This window comes from Condylura cristata, unplaced genomic scaffold (assembly GCF_000260355.1).
Source record: "Condylura cristata isolate star-nosed mole 26May11 unplaced genomic scaffold, ConCri1.0 scaffold00034, whole genome shotgun sequence".
Classification (NCBI taxonomy): domain Eukaryota; kingdom Metazoa; phylum Chordata; class Mammalia; order Eulipotyphla; family Talpidae; genus Condylura; species Condylura cristata.
In genome coordinates this window covers 5,027,697-5,044,336 of record NW_004567135.1, presented here as the reverse complement: position 1 = coordinate 5,044,336, position 16,640 = coordinate 5,027,697, and the positions used below count along the sequence as shown (strand labels likewise).

The 16,640-nt window shown below is 53.2% G+C and overlaps 1 protein-coding gene across 1 annotated transcript; it reads left to right on the top strand.

Moving 5' to 3' along the window:
- Positions 1-2,586: 2,586 nt before the first annotated feature.
- On the top strand, positions 2,587-8,420 carry AMHR2 (anti-Mullerian hormone receptor, type II). Its single transcript, XM_004692492.1, has 12 exons — positions 2,587-2,635; positions 2,926-3,108; positions 3,951-4,148; positions 4,411-4,482; positions 4,644-4,750; positions 4,855-5,085; positions 6,241-6,355; positions 6,489-6,661; positions 6,828-6,975; positions 7,174-7,310; positions 8,073-8,205; positions 8,266-8,420. The coding sequence occupies exons 1-12, from the start codon at positions 2,587-2,589 to the stop codon at positions 8,418-8,420; spliced, it is 1,701 nt and encodes a 566-aa protein (XP_004692549.1).
- The last annotated feature ends 8,220 nt before the right edge of the window (positions 8,421-16,640 follow it).

The window sequence follows — 16,640 nt, the reverse complement described above, 5'->3', positions numbered from 1 at the left end:
GTATCAGCCTTTAATTCCTCCTTTTATCTACCAACATCCATTTGATGACCAATACAATGGATCTCAATTCCACACACCACCCCCCCTTTTAATTTTAACGTCCACTGCTCTGGTATTCACCTTGGCTACTAGTTAACATCTTTCCTGCTCTCCTTTCTAGTCTTTCTGCAGCTCAGACTTCTCCCATCTTCCACAAGGCCACCCAACTCCTTACCAAAATCTTTTGTTTTTAGCAAGTCTAAGCTCTTTGATAGAGAAAATCTTTGCAATTTGGTCAGTCACTTCTGGGGTGATTTTCTGCATTGTATTTCATCCCTCTTCCTCCCATTGCCCCCCCCCCACCTCACCACACACTTTGTATTCAGACCTTTATGCCTCTGTTCTCCTGCCCCCTTTGCCTGTGATAATCACCCTCTTTTTATTTGTTACCAGTGTGTTTACCTTTGAGACAACTTAAATATCCCTTTCTCTGAAACCCTCCGGGCAGCTTTCTTCCCTAGTCTTCTGTGACCTGATTAGCTTTATTTGCTCTGTCTGCTTGTATGGCTCCTTGTTCAAACCCTAGGTCTACATACAATCCTCTGGTTGCTTGTTGATGCATGCCTGGAGGGCAGACATCATTCACATCTTCATACCTAATGAAGTACTTTCTAAAGACTGGGACCTACTCTTTTCTGCTTTGAGTGATTAACTCACTTTAGCCTGGTAGTCAGCTGCTGGGTCAAAGATACAGTTTCAGCCCACTGCTTACTGGAATTATGTCCTAATGAACATCTTTGGGGAGGGGGTCCTGAACTCTCTGCTCTGCTCATTTCTCAGGACCTTCCTGACCTCAGCTTTCATATTCTTACCCCTCTTATCACCAGCTGGTCTCTCAATTCTGCTGCCCAGCACAGTATAGTTCTATAACCCCGCTGGAATCTCTCTTGGAGAGCATTTTACCCGGTTTGGGTGAGGAAACTGCCTTTCTGCCTGATCCTTAGCTTCCCCACTTCTGGAGGAGACAGTCTCCTGAGACACTCCAGACACGAGATGCTATATGATCTTCAGCCCCTCCGCCCCCACCCTTTATCTGATCTGGGAGCTGGTGGAGGGAAATAGCTGGAACTAAGTGCGGCATTCCACCTCCCTGGGGCGCTGCGCTCAGGAAGACCCAAGGAGAGATGGGCAGTTGTCCATCTACCTCTAGCTAGCCCTGGTCACCCCTGCTCTGTCACAGCGCGGGGGGGGGGGGGTCCCAATCTTTTATGCAGCCTCTGCTGGAGAAAATCTTCAGAGTTAGTACTCAGACCCTGGTCCCTGGTCTAAATCAGACCATTCCCAGAAAGACTTTCCAGGCAGCCATCACGAAGACAAAATGCTAGGAAAACTAGGAATATTCGCCTGGGATGCGGAGGCTTATGGGGCCAGCTGCTCACAGGTGGGAAATAATCACCTCTTAGTGTCCAGGCAGGCGTCTGGATTGAACTGTACCTGTATCGCAGCATCAGTTGGAGACCTGCCCATCCCCATTGCTTCCACACACCCTAGGCCCTCTCCACGTTTTGCAATTCTGCAGTGTCAGAGGACAGTTCTGGCTGTGGCCATTCCTCACCAAGAGGCGGCTCTTCCTGCCCCTGACTGGCCCTGAATTTCGTCTATGCCTACTGCCCTCTGGCGGTGATAGTCTGAACTGTAGCCGACCTGCCGGCAGGCAAGGATGTATCTTTTCTCAACCACCCAAATTCCAATATCCAAATACTATGTTAAGTAGAAATACACTTGATTGCTGAATTTTGTATTTGTTTTCAGGTACCCTGGAATAATGCAAAGGCCAGAACCTGGACTTAATCAGACTTAATTCAGTCACACTTCATCTAGGTAGAAATGTCAGCTCTGTCATTATCTAGTAAAGTATCCTCAAGCAAGTTGCTCTAAACTCAATTTTCTTACCTATAAAGTGAAGGTGATAATCAATAGCTCAATGACAGAATTACACAAGATGCATAACCCTAACTTTGCACAAAGGTGCTCAATGAAAAGGTGTCATCTTCTCAATAATGGTGACTTTTTAAACGTAGAGAAATTTTACAAAGCCTTCTGACTCTTCAGCTTGGAAACTGACGCCAACTGCAGCATAGGGGCCTGGGTGGTGACGCCTACACCCAGAGAGCTGCAGGCTGTGCCCTGAAAATGCGGGCTGGACGGGGCCTCGGGCACCACCGAGCGGCTCAGAGACTCTGGCCTCACGTTGGCTTCCCGCCTGGGACCCAGCACCTTCTTCCAGGGCCAGGAGAGGGCAGAGGCTTGAACTCAGGTTCCACTGGGTTCTCAGGGGGGGCTCCGAGACCCCCTCCTACTTTGCAGGATAAGAGGAGGTGACTGAGAGCAGGACGTGAGCGAGGTTCTCTGCTCCGCCTTCTCCTTTTCTCCACACACCCACCTCTCCCACACAGGCGTCTCCCCCACAGAGACTGGGATAAGGGCGGAAGGCGGAGTTGGGGACTGGGATCAGAAGCCCCACAGTGCCCTGAGGGGTCTGAGGAGGCTCTGGCGGGCAGCTGCGTTGGCTCAAGCTGTCCTGCTGCGGTGGCCTCCTACAGCACGATGCTGGGGACTCTGGGGGTCTGGGTCCTGCTCCCCACAGCTGTGCGAGGTAGGTGTCGAGGGCACCGTCTGGCCACTCACCCACTGAGCGAAAAGGGCTCCGGGAGCGGCAGCCAGCCCTTTGGGAGAGAGTGGTGAGTGGGGTTGGTGAGGCGCAGCTGTGCGCCCCCGTTGTGGGGGTGGGGTGGGGGGGAGGGGGGCCAGCCTGTGCTGACCCCCGTCTTCCTGAGGCTGTACCTCGCTGGCCCTGACGTGAAACATGTGCTGCGTCTGCTTTCACTGCTGCTTTTGCCATTACGTTCACTCTCTTCTTGAACCCCCCACCGCCCGGGGCCTCAGCACCCCCAAGCAGACGGACCTGTGCCTTCTTTGAGGCCCCCGGAGTGCGGGGAAGCACACAGACCCTGGGGAAACTGCTAGAGGCAGGACCAGGGCCGCCCAGGGCTATCCGCTGCTTGTACAGCCACTGCTGCTTTGGGATCTGGAACCTGACGCGAGACCAGGCCCGGGTGGCCATGCAAGGTGAAGGGCTGCGCCCCGCCGCACCCCGGGTGGTGAGGGGGCTGGAGGACGAAGGGAAGGTGTGGGGGAAGGAAAACCTGTGGGGATAATAGGTGGAAGAGCTGCCTCTGATGGAGGACGGATTTTTTTTAAAGATTTATTTATTTATGCATACAGAACTGGGGTGCCAGAGCATACAGAACTGGGGTATAGGCAGAGCATACAGAACTGGGGTGCAGCCAGAGCATATAGAACTGGGGTGCCGAGCATACAGAACTGGGGTACAGGCCAGAGCATACAGAACTGGGGTGCCAGAGCATACACAACTGGGGTATAGGCAGAGCATACAGAACTGGGGTGCAGCCAGAGCATATAGAACTGGGGTGCCAGAGCATACAGAACTGGGGTGCCAGAGCCTACAGAACTGGGGTACAGGCCAGAGCATACAGAACTGGGGTGCAGCCAGAGCATATAGAACTGGGGTGCCAGAGCATACAGAACTGGGGTGCAGCCAGAGGTGCAGGGGCAGTGAGAGGCTTCACCAGAGACAGAGTAGGGAGCAGAACAGGCAGATAGACGAAGTCCACTGCTGAGGGGAGCAGCGGGCGGGTCAGGAGAGGTCTGCTGGCCCTGTGGGTCACCTCCGGGGCGGGCGGGGATCGAACTCATGCTGCAGTGGCTTTAGCTTCTCAGTTCTCAGTGCTGTGCTTAAGCCGCTGCGCCACCAGGGAGGGCCCCAGAGAAGGGATTTATCTGTGTTTTCTGCTCCCAGACCAACCCCTTTCTCTCCTCCCTGCCCTCCCGCCCCGCTTTCCCATCTTCCTCTCCCTCCTGCTGCTCTTCTCCTCATGTCACCTGGTCAGGATGTCGAGACAGCGATGAGCCAGGCTGTGAGTCCCCCCATTGTGACCTGAGCCTCAGGGCCCACCCCAGTCCTGGCTCCACTCTCTTCACCTGTTCCTGTGGCAATGACCTGTGCAATGCCAACTACAGCCACCTGCCTCCCCTGGGAAGCCCAGGGACTCCTAGAGCCCAGGGAGCCCAGGCTGCGCCAGGGCCAGGTAGCCATCTGGGGTGCTGTAGCAGGTGGGGGTTGGGGCCCAGTGGGATGGGAGGTAGGAGCAGGGCCGGTTCTCACCCTATCCCCATGGCAAGCTTCCCTCCTCCTGGCCTTGAGAAGCTGGTTGCCCTGGTGACCGGGAGATAAGGGAGCCAGTGTCCAGGGTGGGGGTGGGTCCAGAAGCAGATTTCTGAGGGGGGGAGAGGAGCTGAGAGTGGATCTGGACAAGTCTCACCCAGCTGCGTCCTTGCCTTAACCTGCAGGCGAACCCATCTGGACGGCGCTGGCGCTGTTGGGGTTGTTCCTCCTGTTGCTGCTGGGCACCATCATCGTGGGTACTCCTCCACCCCACCCCGCTCTGGAACCCCAAGTTCTGGCCCCTCTGCAGGTCCCCCAGTGCATGGTCCCAAGGTCTCTATAAGTGGGACCCCATGGCTCCCACAAAGCCTCCTCCCCTCGGCCCACCTGCCTGACCCAAGGCTGTCCTCTGCCCCAGCCCTCCTGCGGAGAAAGGCCTGCAGAGCGCCAGGTGGGCCAGAGCCAGCGCCAGACAGGGGCTGGAGTGGGGAGCTGCCCGAGCTGCCGGAGCTGCGCTTCTCCCAGGTGCCAGGCGGGCGGGAAGGGCAGGAGGGCTCCGCTTGGCACCCTGAGGTGCTGCGGGGAGGAGCCTGGGCTGGCCGAGGCCGCACCAGCACTCTGCCCCCCAGGTAATCCGGGAAGGGAGGCACGCGGCCGTGTGGGCCGGGTGGCTGCAGGGCGAGCTGGTGGCCATCAAGGCCTTCCCGCTGAGGGCTGTGGCCCAGTTCCGAGCTGAGCGAGCTTTGTACGAGCTGCCAGGCCTCCGGCACGACCACATTGTCCGCTTCATCACGGCCAGCAGGGGCAGCCCCGGCCCCCTGCCCTGCGGCCCCCTGCTGATACTGGAGCTGCACCCCAAGGTGAGGACGGGGTGTGGGGCTGTGGGGGCGTGTGGATGGGGCTGGATGGCAGCAGATTCTCTCCAAACTCATTCTCCTGGTTTTGATGTTCTTTTCTCCAAAACATTAAAAATTATTTCTATTGTTCTCTCTTTACTATTACGCAAGCCGAGCTGGCAGTGACTGGTAGTATTTTTAATTCATAAACTCTAGATAAGGAAGGAAAGAAATCAAAATGATGCAGAGTCCCCACCACGGTTAAGGAAATACCTCCCTGCAGAGCCCTGCAGGCTCATGGTCTATTCATTCAGCAAAGCCGGACGAGCTGTATGTCAGCCGCTGTGCCCTTAGGAAAACACACCCAGCTCCGCCTTTTGGGTTTTAGAGTAGTTGGGGAGACAGACGAGAATCAGGAAAACACAAAAGTAGTGTATGATGTCAAGTATGTTAAGTGCTGAAAGATGGTACTATGAGAATAAGGAGATTGGGGCCCTCCCTGGTGGGGTTCAGCCTCAGGACTGTGAAGCTGCCCACAGCCCCTGCAGCACAAGTTCGATCCCCGGCCAGGGAGGGACCCACAGGGTGCAGCAGACCCCTCCTGTCTCCCTGCTGCTCCCCTCAGCAGTGTATCTCTCCCCACTCTGTCTCCGGTGAGTCCTGTCAGCCCCCCGCACCTCTGACCTACACCCCAGACTCTGTATGCACAGACAAATAAATCTTAAAAAAAAAAAAAAAAGGAGATGAGCCTTGTGGGGAGAAAAATTAGCTAAAAAGATGAAGAGGAAGACGTAGGCAGGGCCCAGGCCACACCCTCAGTGCCCCGCCTCTGAGGCCAGCATTGGGCAGTCCCCTCCGTGACCACTTCAGCCGGGTGGGCCAAGAGGTGCCCCCGCTGCTGTCTCCGTCTCGTTCGAGTCCTCTGAGGCAGGGGAAGGTGCTTAGCAGTGAGTCTTGGGTTCAGACTCTGCTTCTTTCTCCTCAAGGGACGTCCATGAGCGCCCGGTGCTCCCTCAAGTGCCTCATTTGTAAAACGGAGGGGACAGGAGCACCGGGCACCTGGCCTGGATGCGTCTGTGTGTCTGCTGGGTGATGCAGGGGGGCCTGTCAGCTGACCCCTGCTGCCCTGGTGAGCCCACCCAGCCTCGTGGGTCCCCCTCTCCCCTCTGCTTCTCTCAGGGCTCCCTGTGCCACTACCTGGCCCAGCACACCAGTGACTGGAGGGCGTCCCTGCGAATGGCGCTGTCCCTGGCGCAGGGCCTGGCGTTTCTGCACGAGGAGCGCTGGCAGGATGGTGGGTGAGCCTGGGGCCGGGCGCCGTGGCGGCGGGGGCGCGGCTACGTGTCCGGCTCCCCCTGAGCGTGAGGGCGAGGGCTGGGTCTAGAGACGGGCAGACGACCCACGCCCATGGGCCTCGGCGTCCGCAGGCCAGTATAAGCCAGGTATCGCCCACCGAGATCTGAGCAGCCAGAACGTGCTCATTAGGGAGGACGGGACCTGTGCCATCGGGGACCTGGGCCTCGCCTTGGTGCTCCCTGGCCTCCATCAGCCCCCCACCTGCACCCCTACTCCACTCCGAGGCCCAGCGGCCCTCATGGAGGTGAGGATCGGGCGGGTGGGGCTGGCGGTGGGGCGGGTGGAGACGGTGGGGCAGTGCAGGCCCCGGGTCTGCGACACCGCTGGCTCGGTCCCGGGGTGCTGCGGGGCCTCTGTGCAGCAAGGGGTGCCAGAGGGGCGACTCTGGGCCCTTACACCCTGCTCTCCAGGCTGGCACCCAGCGGTACATGGCCCCAGAACTCTTAGACAAGACTCTGGACCTCCGGGACTGGGGTGTGGCCCTCCGGCAGGCTGACGTTTACTCGCTGGCTCTGCTCCTGTGGGAGATCCTGAGCCGCTGCCCGGACCTGTGGCCTGGTGAGGACGGGTACACGCCCCCCCATCTAGACCCACCCCCAGGCTCCCCGACCCCATCCCCGCCCTTCCCCTATCTCAACCCGCCCCCTAGGCCCCGCCCGTCCAGACCCACCCACCTTCTGACCAGGGCACACAGCCCTTCTCCACCTTGGCCTTTCCACACGGAGGCTCCAAGGGCTACCACGTACCTTTCCCCAGACCACAGGCCGCCACCCTTCCAACTGGCCTATGAGGCAGAACTGGGCAGCGCCCCCAGCACCAGCGAGCTGTGGACCCTGGCGGTGGAGGAGAGAAGGCGCCCGCGCATCCCACCCACCTGGCACTGCTTTGCCACAGTAAGAGGCCACGGGGCTGGCGGGTGGGCTGGAGACCTGGTGGCCTGGGCATGGGCTTCAAGAACTTGTCCTCCAAGGCCACCCAGCTACTCCGACGTCCCTTCAGTCCCCACCCTCGAGTTCATGCGCACGGCTCAGGGCGAGCCTCAGTTCACCTCACACAGCCCGTTTCTGAGACTCACGCTTTCCTCTGCTCAGTCTCGCCTAGTCTATCTGTCTTCTCTCTACCACCAGTCCTGTTCCTCCGTCCCCTCCTCCAGGAAGCCCTCTCGGCTTGGCTGAACTTGGCCTGCAGCATGTCTCCTCTCCTGGTATACTGACATTCAGTCTAGTAATGCCTCACCCGCCCTACACATCTGTGTTCCTGCTTTGACCCAGTAATGGCCCTAGGAGTAAAGGCTCAAGGCCTCCACACCAGTGAAATTTCAGAGGCTGCCTAAATGGTATCCTCACAGAAAGCCCCTTCCCCTGCCACCTGGCCTGAACTTCCACTGCACAAGCTTCTGCTGGGCTTGATAACGGGACCCGGTTACCTGAGAGGAAAGGGAGAAATTTCCCATCAGCCTATATTAAGTAGTAATCTGAACGAGCTCCTCAGAGGATAAGATGAGGCCTTTGGAAGCCACCCAGAGAGCAGGATGCAGAGGGGAAGGGAGGGAGGTCCCAGAAATGGGGAGTGGCGGGCACTTTCTAACTGAGGGGACTGCTTGGGGGGCCACCCAGGATCCTGGCACCAAGCCTGCCTCCCATCGTTCCTCTCAGGACCCTAGTGGCCTGAGGGAGCTGCTGGAGGACTGCTGGGATGCAGACCCCGAAGCGCGGCTGACGGCTGAGTGTGTGCAGCAGCGGCTGGCGGCCCTGGCCTGTCCTCAGGAGCTCCCCTCCGCGGAGGGCGGTGGGTACAGCTGCCCACCTTCCCACCCCAAAGACTGACTCGGCTCCAACCCCACCCCAGATTCTCCCTGTCGGTCTCAGCAGGGGCCTGCCATTCAGTGGCAGAAACAAGGCCCTTGCAAGGGGCAGGGACCCTCGACCTGCCTGCCCAGTCTCTCCGTGTCCGAGGTGGCTGATTGTAACCTCTCCGTGTGCAAACACGAACGTGGTGCCTAAGCCTCGCCTGCTCTGAGTGTTTGGGTCCTTCGGAGTGCACCACTCCCGTCGTCCTGACCAGGGGCGGGGCGGGTGTGCACAGGGAGAGACGGCCAGCTCCCTGGCCCCCTACCCTTGGGCCCCTCTGAGAGCCTGGGCTCCGCCTGTCCCTCTTCTTTGCTTTCTCCCGCCACAGCCCTTGTTTGGGGCGATTTCATCCTAGCCACTGATGAATACCGTGGTGCTCAGAGACCCACTTTGACCCGCTTTGCTGGGGCCTGGGGAGTGTCCTCTCTGGAAGCCGGCCGGGGAGGACCTCACAGCACGGAACGCTGGAGCTGGGTCTTGAATGAGCCGTTTTCCAGCAGTGTTGGGGGACGAAGGGCACTTCTGGCCGTGGTACCGCGCAGGGTAATAGGGACGTGACCTGGGCACCAAGAGTGTAGGGCGTGGGGTGGGGAGAGAGGGGAGATGATGTGGAGGCTGTGGACGAGGCCCTGTGAGCCGTGGTGAGAGCTCCCTTCATCTCTTTCTTTTTTAAAAAAGATTTATTTATTTATGCATACAAGAAGTGGGGTGTAGGTCAGAAGTGGGGGGCAGTAAGACAACTCACCAGAGACAGAGTGGGGAGAAGTACTCTGCTGAGGAAAGCAGCGGGGAGACAGGAGAGGTCTGCTGCCATGTGGTCACCTCCAGGGCCGGGGATCGAACTCGCACTGAAGTGGCTGTGCCTTAACCCACTGTGCCAGCAGAGAGGACCAACCCAGCTCAATTTATTTATTCTTGTTTTTTTATAGTAGTGAAGCCAAGTGCATTATTTTTTTTAAAGATTTATTTATTTATGCATACAGAACTGGGGTACAGGCCAGAGTTGCAGGGGCAGTGAGAGGATCCACCAGAGACAGAGTGGGGAGCAGAACAGGCAGATGGACGAAGTACACTGCTGAGGGGAGCAGCGGGCGGGTCAGGAGAGGTCTGTGGCGCCATGTGGTCACCTCCGGGGCAGGCGGGATCGAACTCATGCGGAAGTGGCTTCAGTCTCTCAGTGCAGTGTTTCAACCCGCTGCGCCACCAGGGAGGGCCGCATTATTTTTTTTTTAGCAGTTATTTTTTTTTTAACATCATTCTTTATTTTGTACATTTCTTCATCTCAGTTGTGATCCCCATGGGCTTCCCACCAACACCAGCTCAATTTCTCGCCGATGCCCTTGGCAAGTTTCTTCCTCATCCTGTTTGGAGGGTTGATTCAGGCTGAGAGAAAAAAGACAACAGGTCGTAGGTTTAGTGGACACTAGGAGGTGAGCATGGCTTTACTGGCCACTCTACAAACGGTGCCCTTGCAACAGTGCTGGGGTGACCCCTTACCCCTCTAGCCTGGCTGTCCTTAAATTCCAGAGTCACTCGATCCCCGGCCAGGGAGTGACCCCAGGGTGCAGCAGACCTCTCCTGTCTCCCCGCTGCTCCCCTCAGCAGTGGATTTCAGTGGATCTGCCTGTTCTGCTCCCCACTCTGGGGAATGCTCTCACACACACCCCCAACACACACACACCTTTGGCCTCCACCCCAGGACTTCTGTGCATAAATAATAAAATAAATAAATCTTAGAAAAAAAACAACTCAAAGTCTGAGAAACACGAGGCGCCTAAGGAGGCCTAGTGACTAGTTGTCATGGAAGATACTGGGCAGCATCCAGGGACAGGACAGCACAATGAGCAGTCTGATTTGTGATAGACACGATTCATTAAGGTGACAAACATGTGTTAAGGGAGAGCTGGGTGTGGGCAATATGAAAAACTCGACATTACCTTCTCAATTTTTGGGCAATATGAAAAACTCGACATTACCTTCTCAATTTTTCTGTAAATCTAAATGAGTCCTTAAAAAGACAAGCTTATTTTTAAGAAACCAAACAACTACAACTATCTCCAAAACCCAGAAAGGCCATAAATACAAAAAAGGGCGACTGTGGTAAGCTTTTACAATATCTAATTGCAGTAATTTTGAGTAGGTATGTTGTTATTTGTTGTATAGAAGACATCAGGGACATAAAAGCCAGAAAACCTAGGTTACAATCTTGGTTCCCCTGTGAACTCTTAGGAGTTAAGAACCTTAATTTTCTCAGTAAGTTGAATGAATGATTCTCAAAGTAATTCCCAGCCCTGTAATTCCATAAGTCTATGAAATCACAGGCTTCTAAAGAAAAATCCAGCAATGAGGATTACTTCACTAAACCCAGTGTTTGCCTAATATGGTCTCCCTGTGATCTGTGACCTCATGGTGATGGAGATGCAAACACACTTTCCAGAAAATTGAAAATATCCAACCATGAGTCGAGGTGAACTAAAGAAGGGGAAGCTGTGGTTGGAGAGGTGGACAGTGAGAAGACTGAGTTTTTACTATCTGCCTTTTCTTTAACCTCTTGAATTTTCAACTTTTTGCATATTTTATCTATTAAAATTAAATATTTAGTCATTACTCTCAAAACCTATGCCTAGGGGAAGAAGGTGAGAGGATTTACCCAGGACTAAGTGGGGAGCAGAACAGGCTGATTGACTGAAACACCCAGCAGGGAGACAGGAGAGGCCTGCGGCGCACTGTGGGTCACTTCCCTGCGGGGGATCGAACACATGCTGTCGTGGCTACTGGCAGCTTCAGAGTGCTGAGACTTAATCTCTTGTGCCACAAACAAAAATTTAATATTACTGTATGACATGATTAACATAGTAGTTTTCTTGAGTCTCAAATGTCTCTGATACAAATAGGGAAAAGAGAAGTTTAATATCAGGTTGGTATGAGAAGTAGGCAATGAAGAAAATACATGCTTCATGCTATGTTGTTACTTAACATATGCTTCATTTCAAAACTTTTGCCACTCACTCTAGTGTAGAAATAAAATATTTGCAAATCTGGAATTCACAACTCATTTTTTAAAACTTCATATGTTGCAATGATGGAAGACACATAGGAAGTTGTAAATTTTGTAGCATCCTTTGTGCCCTTCAAGCAAGGTTATTCTTTTCAACTCCAAGGGCTAGTCCCAGACTCCTCTCCTACTACACTGGGCTAAGTTAAGTCCTGCCCAAGGTCAGTGCCTCCAGCTATAAACTGGAAACCTTCACTTCCTGGTCAGTTAGGAACATTGTTTCTTCAATTACCCCTTCTGTTCCGGCAACATCAATTCTTTTTGAACTAGATTATTCCCATCAAGTTACCAATATGCCTTAAACTCTTCCATCCCAGAAAGACCTTCCTGGGCCCTCCCAGGTGGCCCAACAGTTTGGGACACAGCCTGCAAGCCAGCCGGAGCAGCTTCAGTGAGGATCCCAGCCCCAGAGCTGACCCGCAGGGCGAGGCAGACCTCTCCTGACCCGCCCGCCCGCTGCTCCCCTCAGCCGTGGACTTCCTTGATCCATGTATTCTGCTCTCCTCTCTGTCTCTGGTGAATCTTCTCGCCCCCCACACCTCTGGCCTGTACCCCAGTTCTTGTGTGCATAAATAAATACATTTTTAAAGAGCAGAAAGAAAGCACTTCCTAGACCGCCCATCCTCCAAGAATGACTACTGTGCTCCATTTCTCTGCCTTTTTAATTTGCCACCACTCCTTGGAAGAATCGTTGCTATCTTCACATTCTCATTTCTCATTCTCTCCTCACTGTGCCTCAGGAAAAAATTCCATCTCCACCATGTAATTAAAACTGCTCTTTAAAAGTTCACTATCCTTGCAAAATCCAAAGAGCAATTCAATTCTCAGTCTGCGTCCTACATAATTCAGCAGCAGCATCTGACACCTTTGATAGCTTCATCCTTGAACCCTTTCTCTATATTCTCTTCTGATTTTCCCATCCCTCACTGGCCACTTGTTTTATAGCCCTTCTTGCTCTTCTTTCTGTTTTTTTTTTTTTAATTAAAATTTTTAAAAGATTCATTTATTATGCATACAAGAACTGGGGTATGGGCCAGAGGTGCGGGGGTGAGAGGATTCACCAGAGACAGAGTGGGGAGCAGAACAGGTGGATCCACTGAAACACACTGCTGAGGGGAGCAGTGGGGAGACAGGAGAGGTTGGGGGTGCCATGTGGGTCACGGAACTTGTGCTGCAGTGGCTGTTGGATAGCTTGATAGTACTGAGACTTAATCCATGTGCTACAGGAGAAGCCCAAGGCAACATTTATTTTATTGTGGTCTAGCCCAGGGCTTAGAACAGTACCTGGCTAACTTGAGAAATATTTGTAGAATGAACGAACAATAAATACACACTATATAATTACTGATTTAGTGAATGAGCTAAAATGAGTTCTAAAATTCACCTGAGGGGCCATTCCTGGTGGCATAACAAGTTAAAGCGCAGCACTAGGAAGCTATCTGCACCTACTGAGGTGACCCACAGGGCGCGGCAGACCTCTTCTGTCTCCCCGCTGCTCCCCTCAGCAGTGTGTTTCAGTAGTTCTTCCTGTTCTGCTCCCCACTCTGTCTCTGGTGAAACCTCTCGCCCTCTGTTCCGCTGACCTACACCCTAGCTCTTGTATGCATGAGTAGATAAACTAAATCTTTAAAACATTTTAAATAAACAAAAATGTACCTTGTTAAAACAATACACTTAGCGTATAGCAGACATGCTATGCATGATTGTCTCATCAAGTACACATGCCGTGGCCACTACTTGGCGGTCCAAGTGGTGAAATAACTTACCCTGCGGAAGCTGGGGTTCTGGGGTTCTGAGTCCAGGTCTGTCTGACTCCAGGACCACCATGTCTGTTCCTTCACTCATTGATTCATTCTTCCATGCGTCATTGCAGTTATTCATTTACTAGTTTATTCATTAACAGCCTCCTCTATCCTGGCACTGTGTGAATTGTGAAGTACTAATGGGAAGTCCCTGTTTTCAGGCACCTTATAGTTTACTGCAGGAGGCTGATATTAATCAAGTAACTACTGACTAATGGATTATTTTAAAGGCAAGATTTCACCTTTTCATAGGAAACTCATCTGTCTAGGGTGTTGGGGAGAAGGATCACCTGAAGAAGGGTTGCTGGGGGTTGTTTACTGCTGGTGAATAAGCAGGAGCTGAGTGGAGAGAGGTGGGGAGAGCCCTCTGGGCTGAAGCCTCTCCTGTAGAGGAAACCAAGGTTTTCTGGAAGGATGAAAGAAGCCTGGAGCTGGAGGGCCTGCCAGGGGGAGCAGCATGAGGGGTTACTAGACAGGTGGCTGGGTCACACCACTGTGGACATTACAGTAAGACTTGCACTATGTCTTTGTTGGGTGGGTTGAGGCAGCAAAGTCACCCATTCTTGGTAAGGATGGAAAGGATCTCGCTAGATGGTCACTCATCAGTAGCTATAAAAAGTAAAAATAAGTAAAATGATAAATACGCACGATTATGTATTATAACTTTTTAAAGGTTTATGTATTTATTCATACAGAACTGGGGTACCAGCCAGAGGTGCAGGGGTGGTGAAAGGCTTCACCAGAGACAGAGTGGGGAGCAGAACAGGCAGATGGACGAAGCACACTGCTGAGGAAGCAGCGGGCAGGTCAGGAGAGGTCTGCCGCGCCATGTGGGTCACCTCTGGGGCAGGGGATTGAACTTGCACTGAAGCAGCTGTGGCTAGGGAGGGCCCATATGTATTATAATTTTTAAAAATTTATTTTTATGCATACAAGAACTGGGGTCTGGATCAGAGGTGTGAGAAAGGGATATATATGAGAGGATTCACCAGAGACAGAGTGGGGAGCAGAACAGGTAGATCTACTGAGATACACTGCTGAGGGGAGCAGCGGGGAGACAGGAGAGGTCTGCTGCACCCCATGGGTCACCTCACTGCCCCAGGATCAAACTGGTGCTGCAGTGGCTGCGGATAGCTTTGTAGTGCTGAGACTTTAACCTCTGCGCCACCAGGGAGCCCCATAATGTTTTTAATAGAAGAAAATTGAAAATAACATGAATGTCCAGTCAGGGGACTGGTTAAATTGATTATGGTACATCATACAAAATAGTAAAATACAGTTGTGAAAAAACTGAGAATACATGCTGTATGAATATGAAAATATACACAAGATATATTAAGCGGGGGTTGCAATTGAACCCTATATGTTTTGCTGTTTTTATGTTTGAAGGGGGTGATATAAAGTGGTCAGTGTTTGCTTGGCTTTAATGAGGAAACCGAAGAAATATATAAGAAACTAACTGCAGGGCTCGTGCAGTTTTGGGGAGGCTGGGTAGAGGAAGAGGAAGATTGGGAGGGAGAGTTTTCACTTAAATCTTTCTTTATCCTTTTGGTTTTTAAGTCATGTGAACGTATTTGACCTATTCAACAAACAGTAATATGTATATGTAAAAATAGTCTAGATCTTTGTCTCAAGGATAGTGCAAAGTCATTAAAGCATATTAAGCAGCACTATCACATCAGATTTGGCTTCAGGAAAAAATTTCCCAGGTTGCAAAGAGGAGAATGAACTGGAAGAGGGCCCAAGAGGTCGCTGACCGTCTGGTTAAGAGGCCGTTGTGAGCTACAAGATACCACTCCAGGGCACCACCCTGGCGATGTTGGTGTCCTCTGCTTAAGTGATTCTGTTTGTGATTTTTTTCCGCCTACATTACAACCATGTTTTCAGCTGTGTGCATTAATGGCAAGAAACGAAACCCCCATTCTGTTGTTCATATTCAGGACAGTATACAATATATATATATTTTATGCATACAGAACTGGGGTACAAGCCAGTGGTGCAGGAGCAGTGAGAGGATTCACCAGAGTCAGAGTGGGGAGCAGAACAGGCAGATCGACTAAGTACACTGCTGAGGGGAGCAGTGGGCGGGTCAGGAGAGGTCTGTGGAGCCCTGTGGGTTCCCCCCGGGGCTAGGGATGGAACTCGCACTGGAGCAGCTGATGTCAGCTGCGATTTAACCGGCTGAGTCACCAGGGAGGGCCCACAGCATGCAGTATTATATGAGATGTGCAGTATTTTGTTGGCAGCTAGGCTTTGTGTCAGTTGAATTGACTCAACTGCAGTCTAACGTAAGTGTGTGAGCATGTTTAAGGTGGGCTAGGCTAAGCTATGATGCTCAGTAGTTTACATGTATTAAATGTATTATTCTCTGCTTATGATTTTCTGCTTTTGATGGCCTTGTCAGGACGCAACCCCATCATAAGTCAGGGAAGGTCTGTAAGTTAACATTGTTGGTCCTGATGTGGAGAAATTGGAGCCCTTTACCATCACTATTAGGACTGTGAAACGGGATCTTCCCTGGTGGTGCAACGGGTTAAGGCGCAGCACTAGGAAGCTGTCTGCAGCCACTGTAGCAGCAATTTGATCCCCTGCCCCAGATGACCCACATGGCCGGAGACCTCACCTTGCCTGCTGCCCACTGCTCCCCTCAGCAGTGTACTTCGTCAATCTGCCCGTTCTGTTCCCCGCTCTGTCTCTGATGAATCCACTCAGCCCCCATACCTCTAGCCAGTACCCCAGTTCTATATGCATAATTTTTTTAAGATTTATTTATTTATTTATGCTTACAGAACTGGGGTACAGGCCAGTGTGGTGGGTGAGAAGATTCACTAGAGACAGAGTGGGGAGCAGAACAGGCGGATCCACTGAAATACACTGCTGAGGGGAGCAGTGGGCAGGTCAGGAGAGGTCTGCCAGCCATGTGGGTCAGCTCCCTGGCGGGGGTTTGAACTCGTGCTGCAGTGGCTTCGGAGAGCATTAACCTATTGCCTCACCGGGAAAGTCCTCATAAATTAATCTTAAAAAAAAAAAAAAGACTTCAAAGAACTGTATGGCCACAAGTAAATGTCTATCCATGTCCATCCAGAATATGTGGAGGAAGTAGTTCCCATTGGGATTAGGAGGAAGCTGGAACGCTGGGGTTCGACTGAGCCCCAGCAGCCCGCGCCTGCCGGTTAGCTCCTCTCCGCGTCGGTCGCTTATCAGGGTGCGCTCAGGCCACAGGTGTTGCACCACCCGACCAGGACCTCGGAGCGCAGGGCTGAGCTCCTCCCGGCCGCCTCGGGGACTTTGCCCGGAAGCCCGCCCCGCCCCCCAGCCGGCCGCTCCCAGCCTCTCCCCGGGCATTGCAGCCGCGCCGGCACCGCCGCGCCCGCCTCGCCCTCCGCAGCCCGCCCCGCCCCCGAGGCCGTCGGGCCCCGCCTCCCCGGAGGGCCGCGTGATCGGCGCGCGCACTCGCCAATCACACGCGGAGAGGCTTCCCAACCGCCAATGAGGTGACAGCAGAGGCGGGTGCTG

Bases quoted from the DNA above. Each gene is read 5' to 3' on its own strand.
- AMHR2 (XM_004692492.1), top strand. From the start codon at position 2,587: ATGCTGGGGACTCTGGGGGTCTGGGTCCTGCTCCCCACAGCTGTGCGA. The intron at 4,751-4,854 runs GTGCCAGGCGGG...TCTGCCCCCCAG, and splicing joins CGGAGCTGCGCTTCTCCCAG to GTAATCCGGGAAGGGAGGCA. The intron at 6,976-7,173 runs GTGAGGACGGGT...ACCTTTCCCCAG, and splicing joins CTGCCCGGACCTGTGGCCTG to ACCACAGGCCGCCACCCTTC.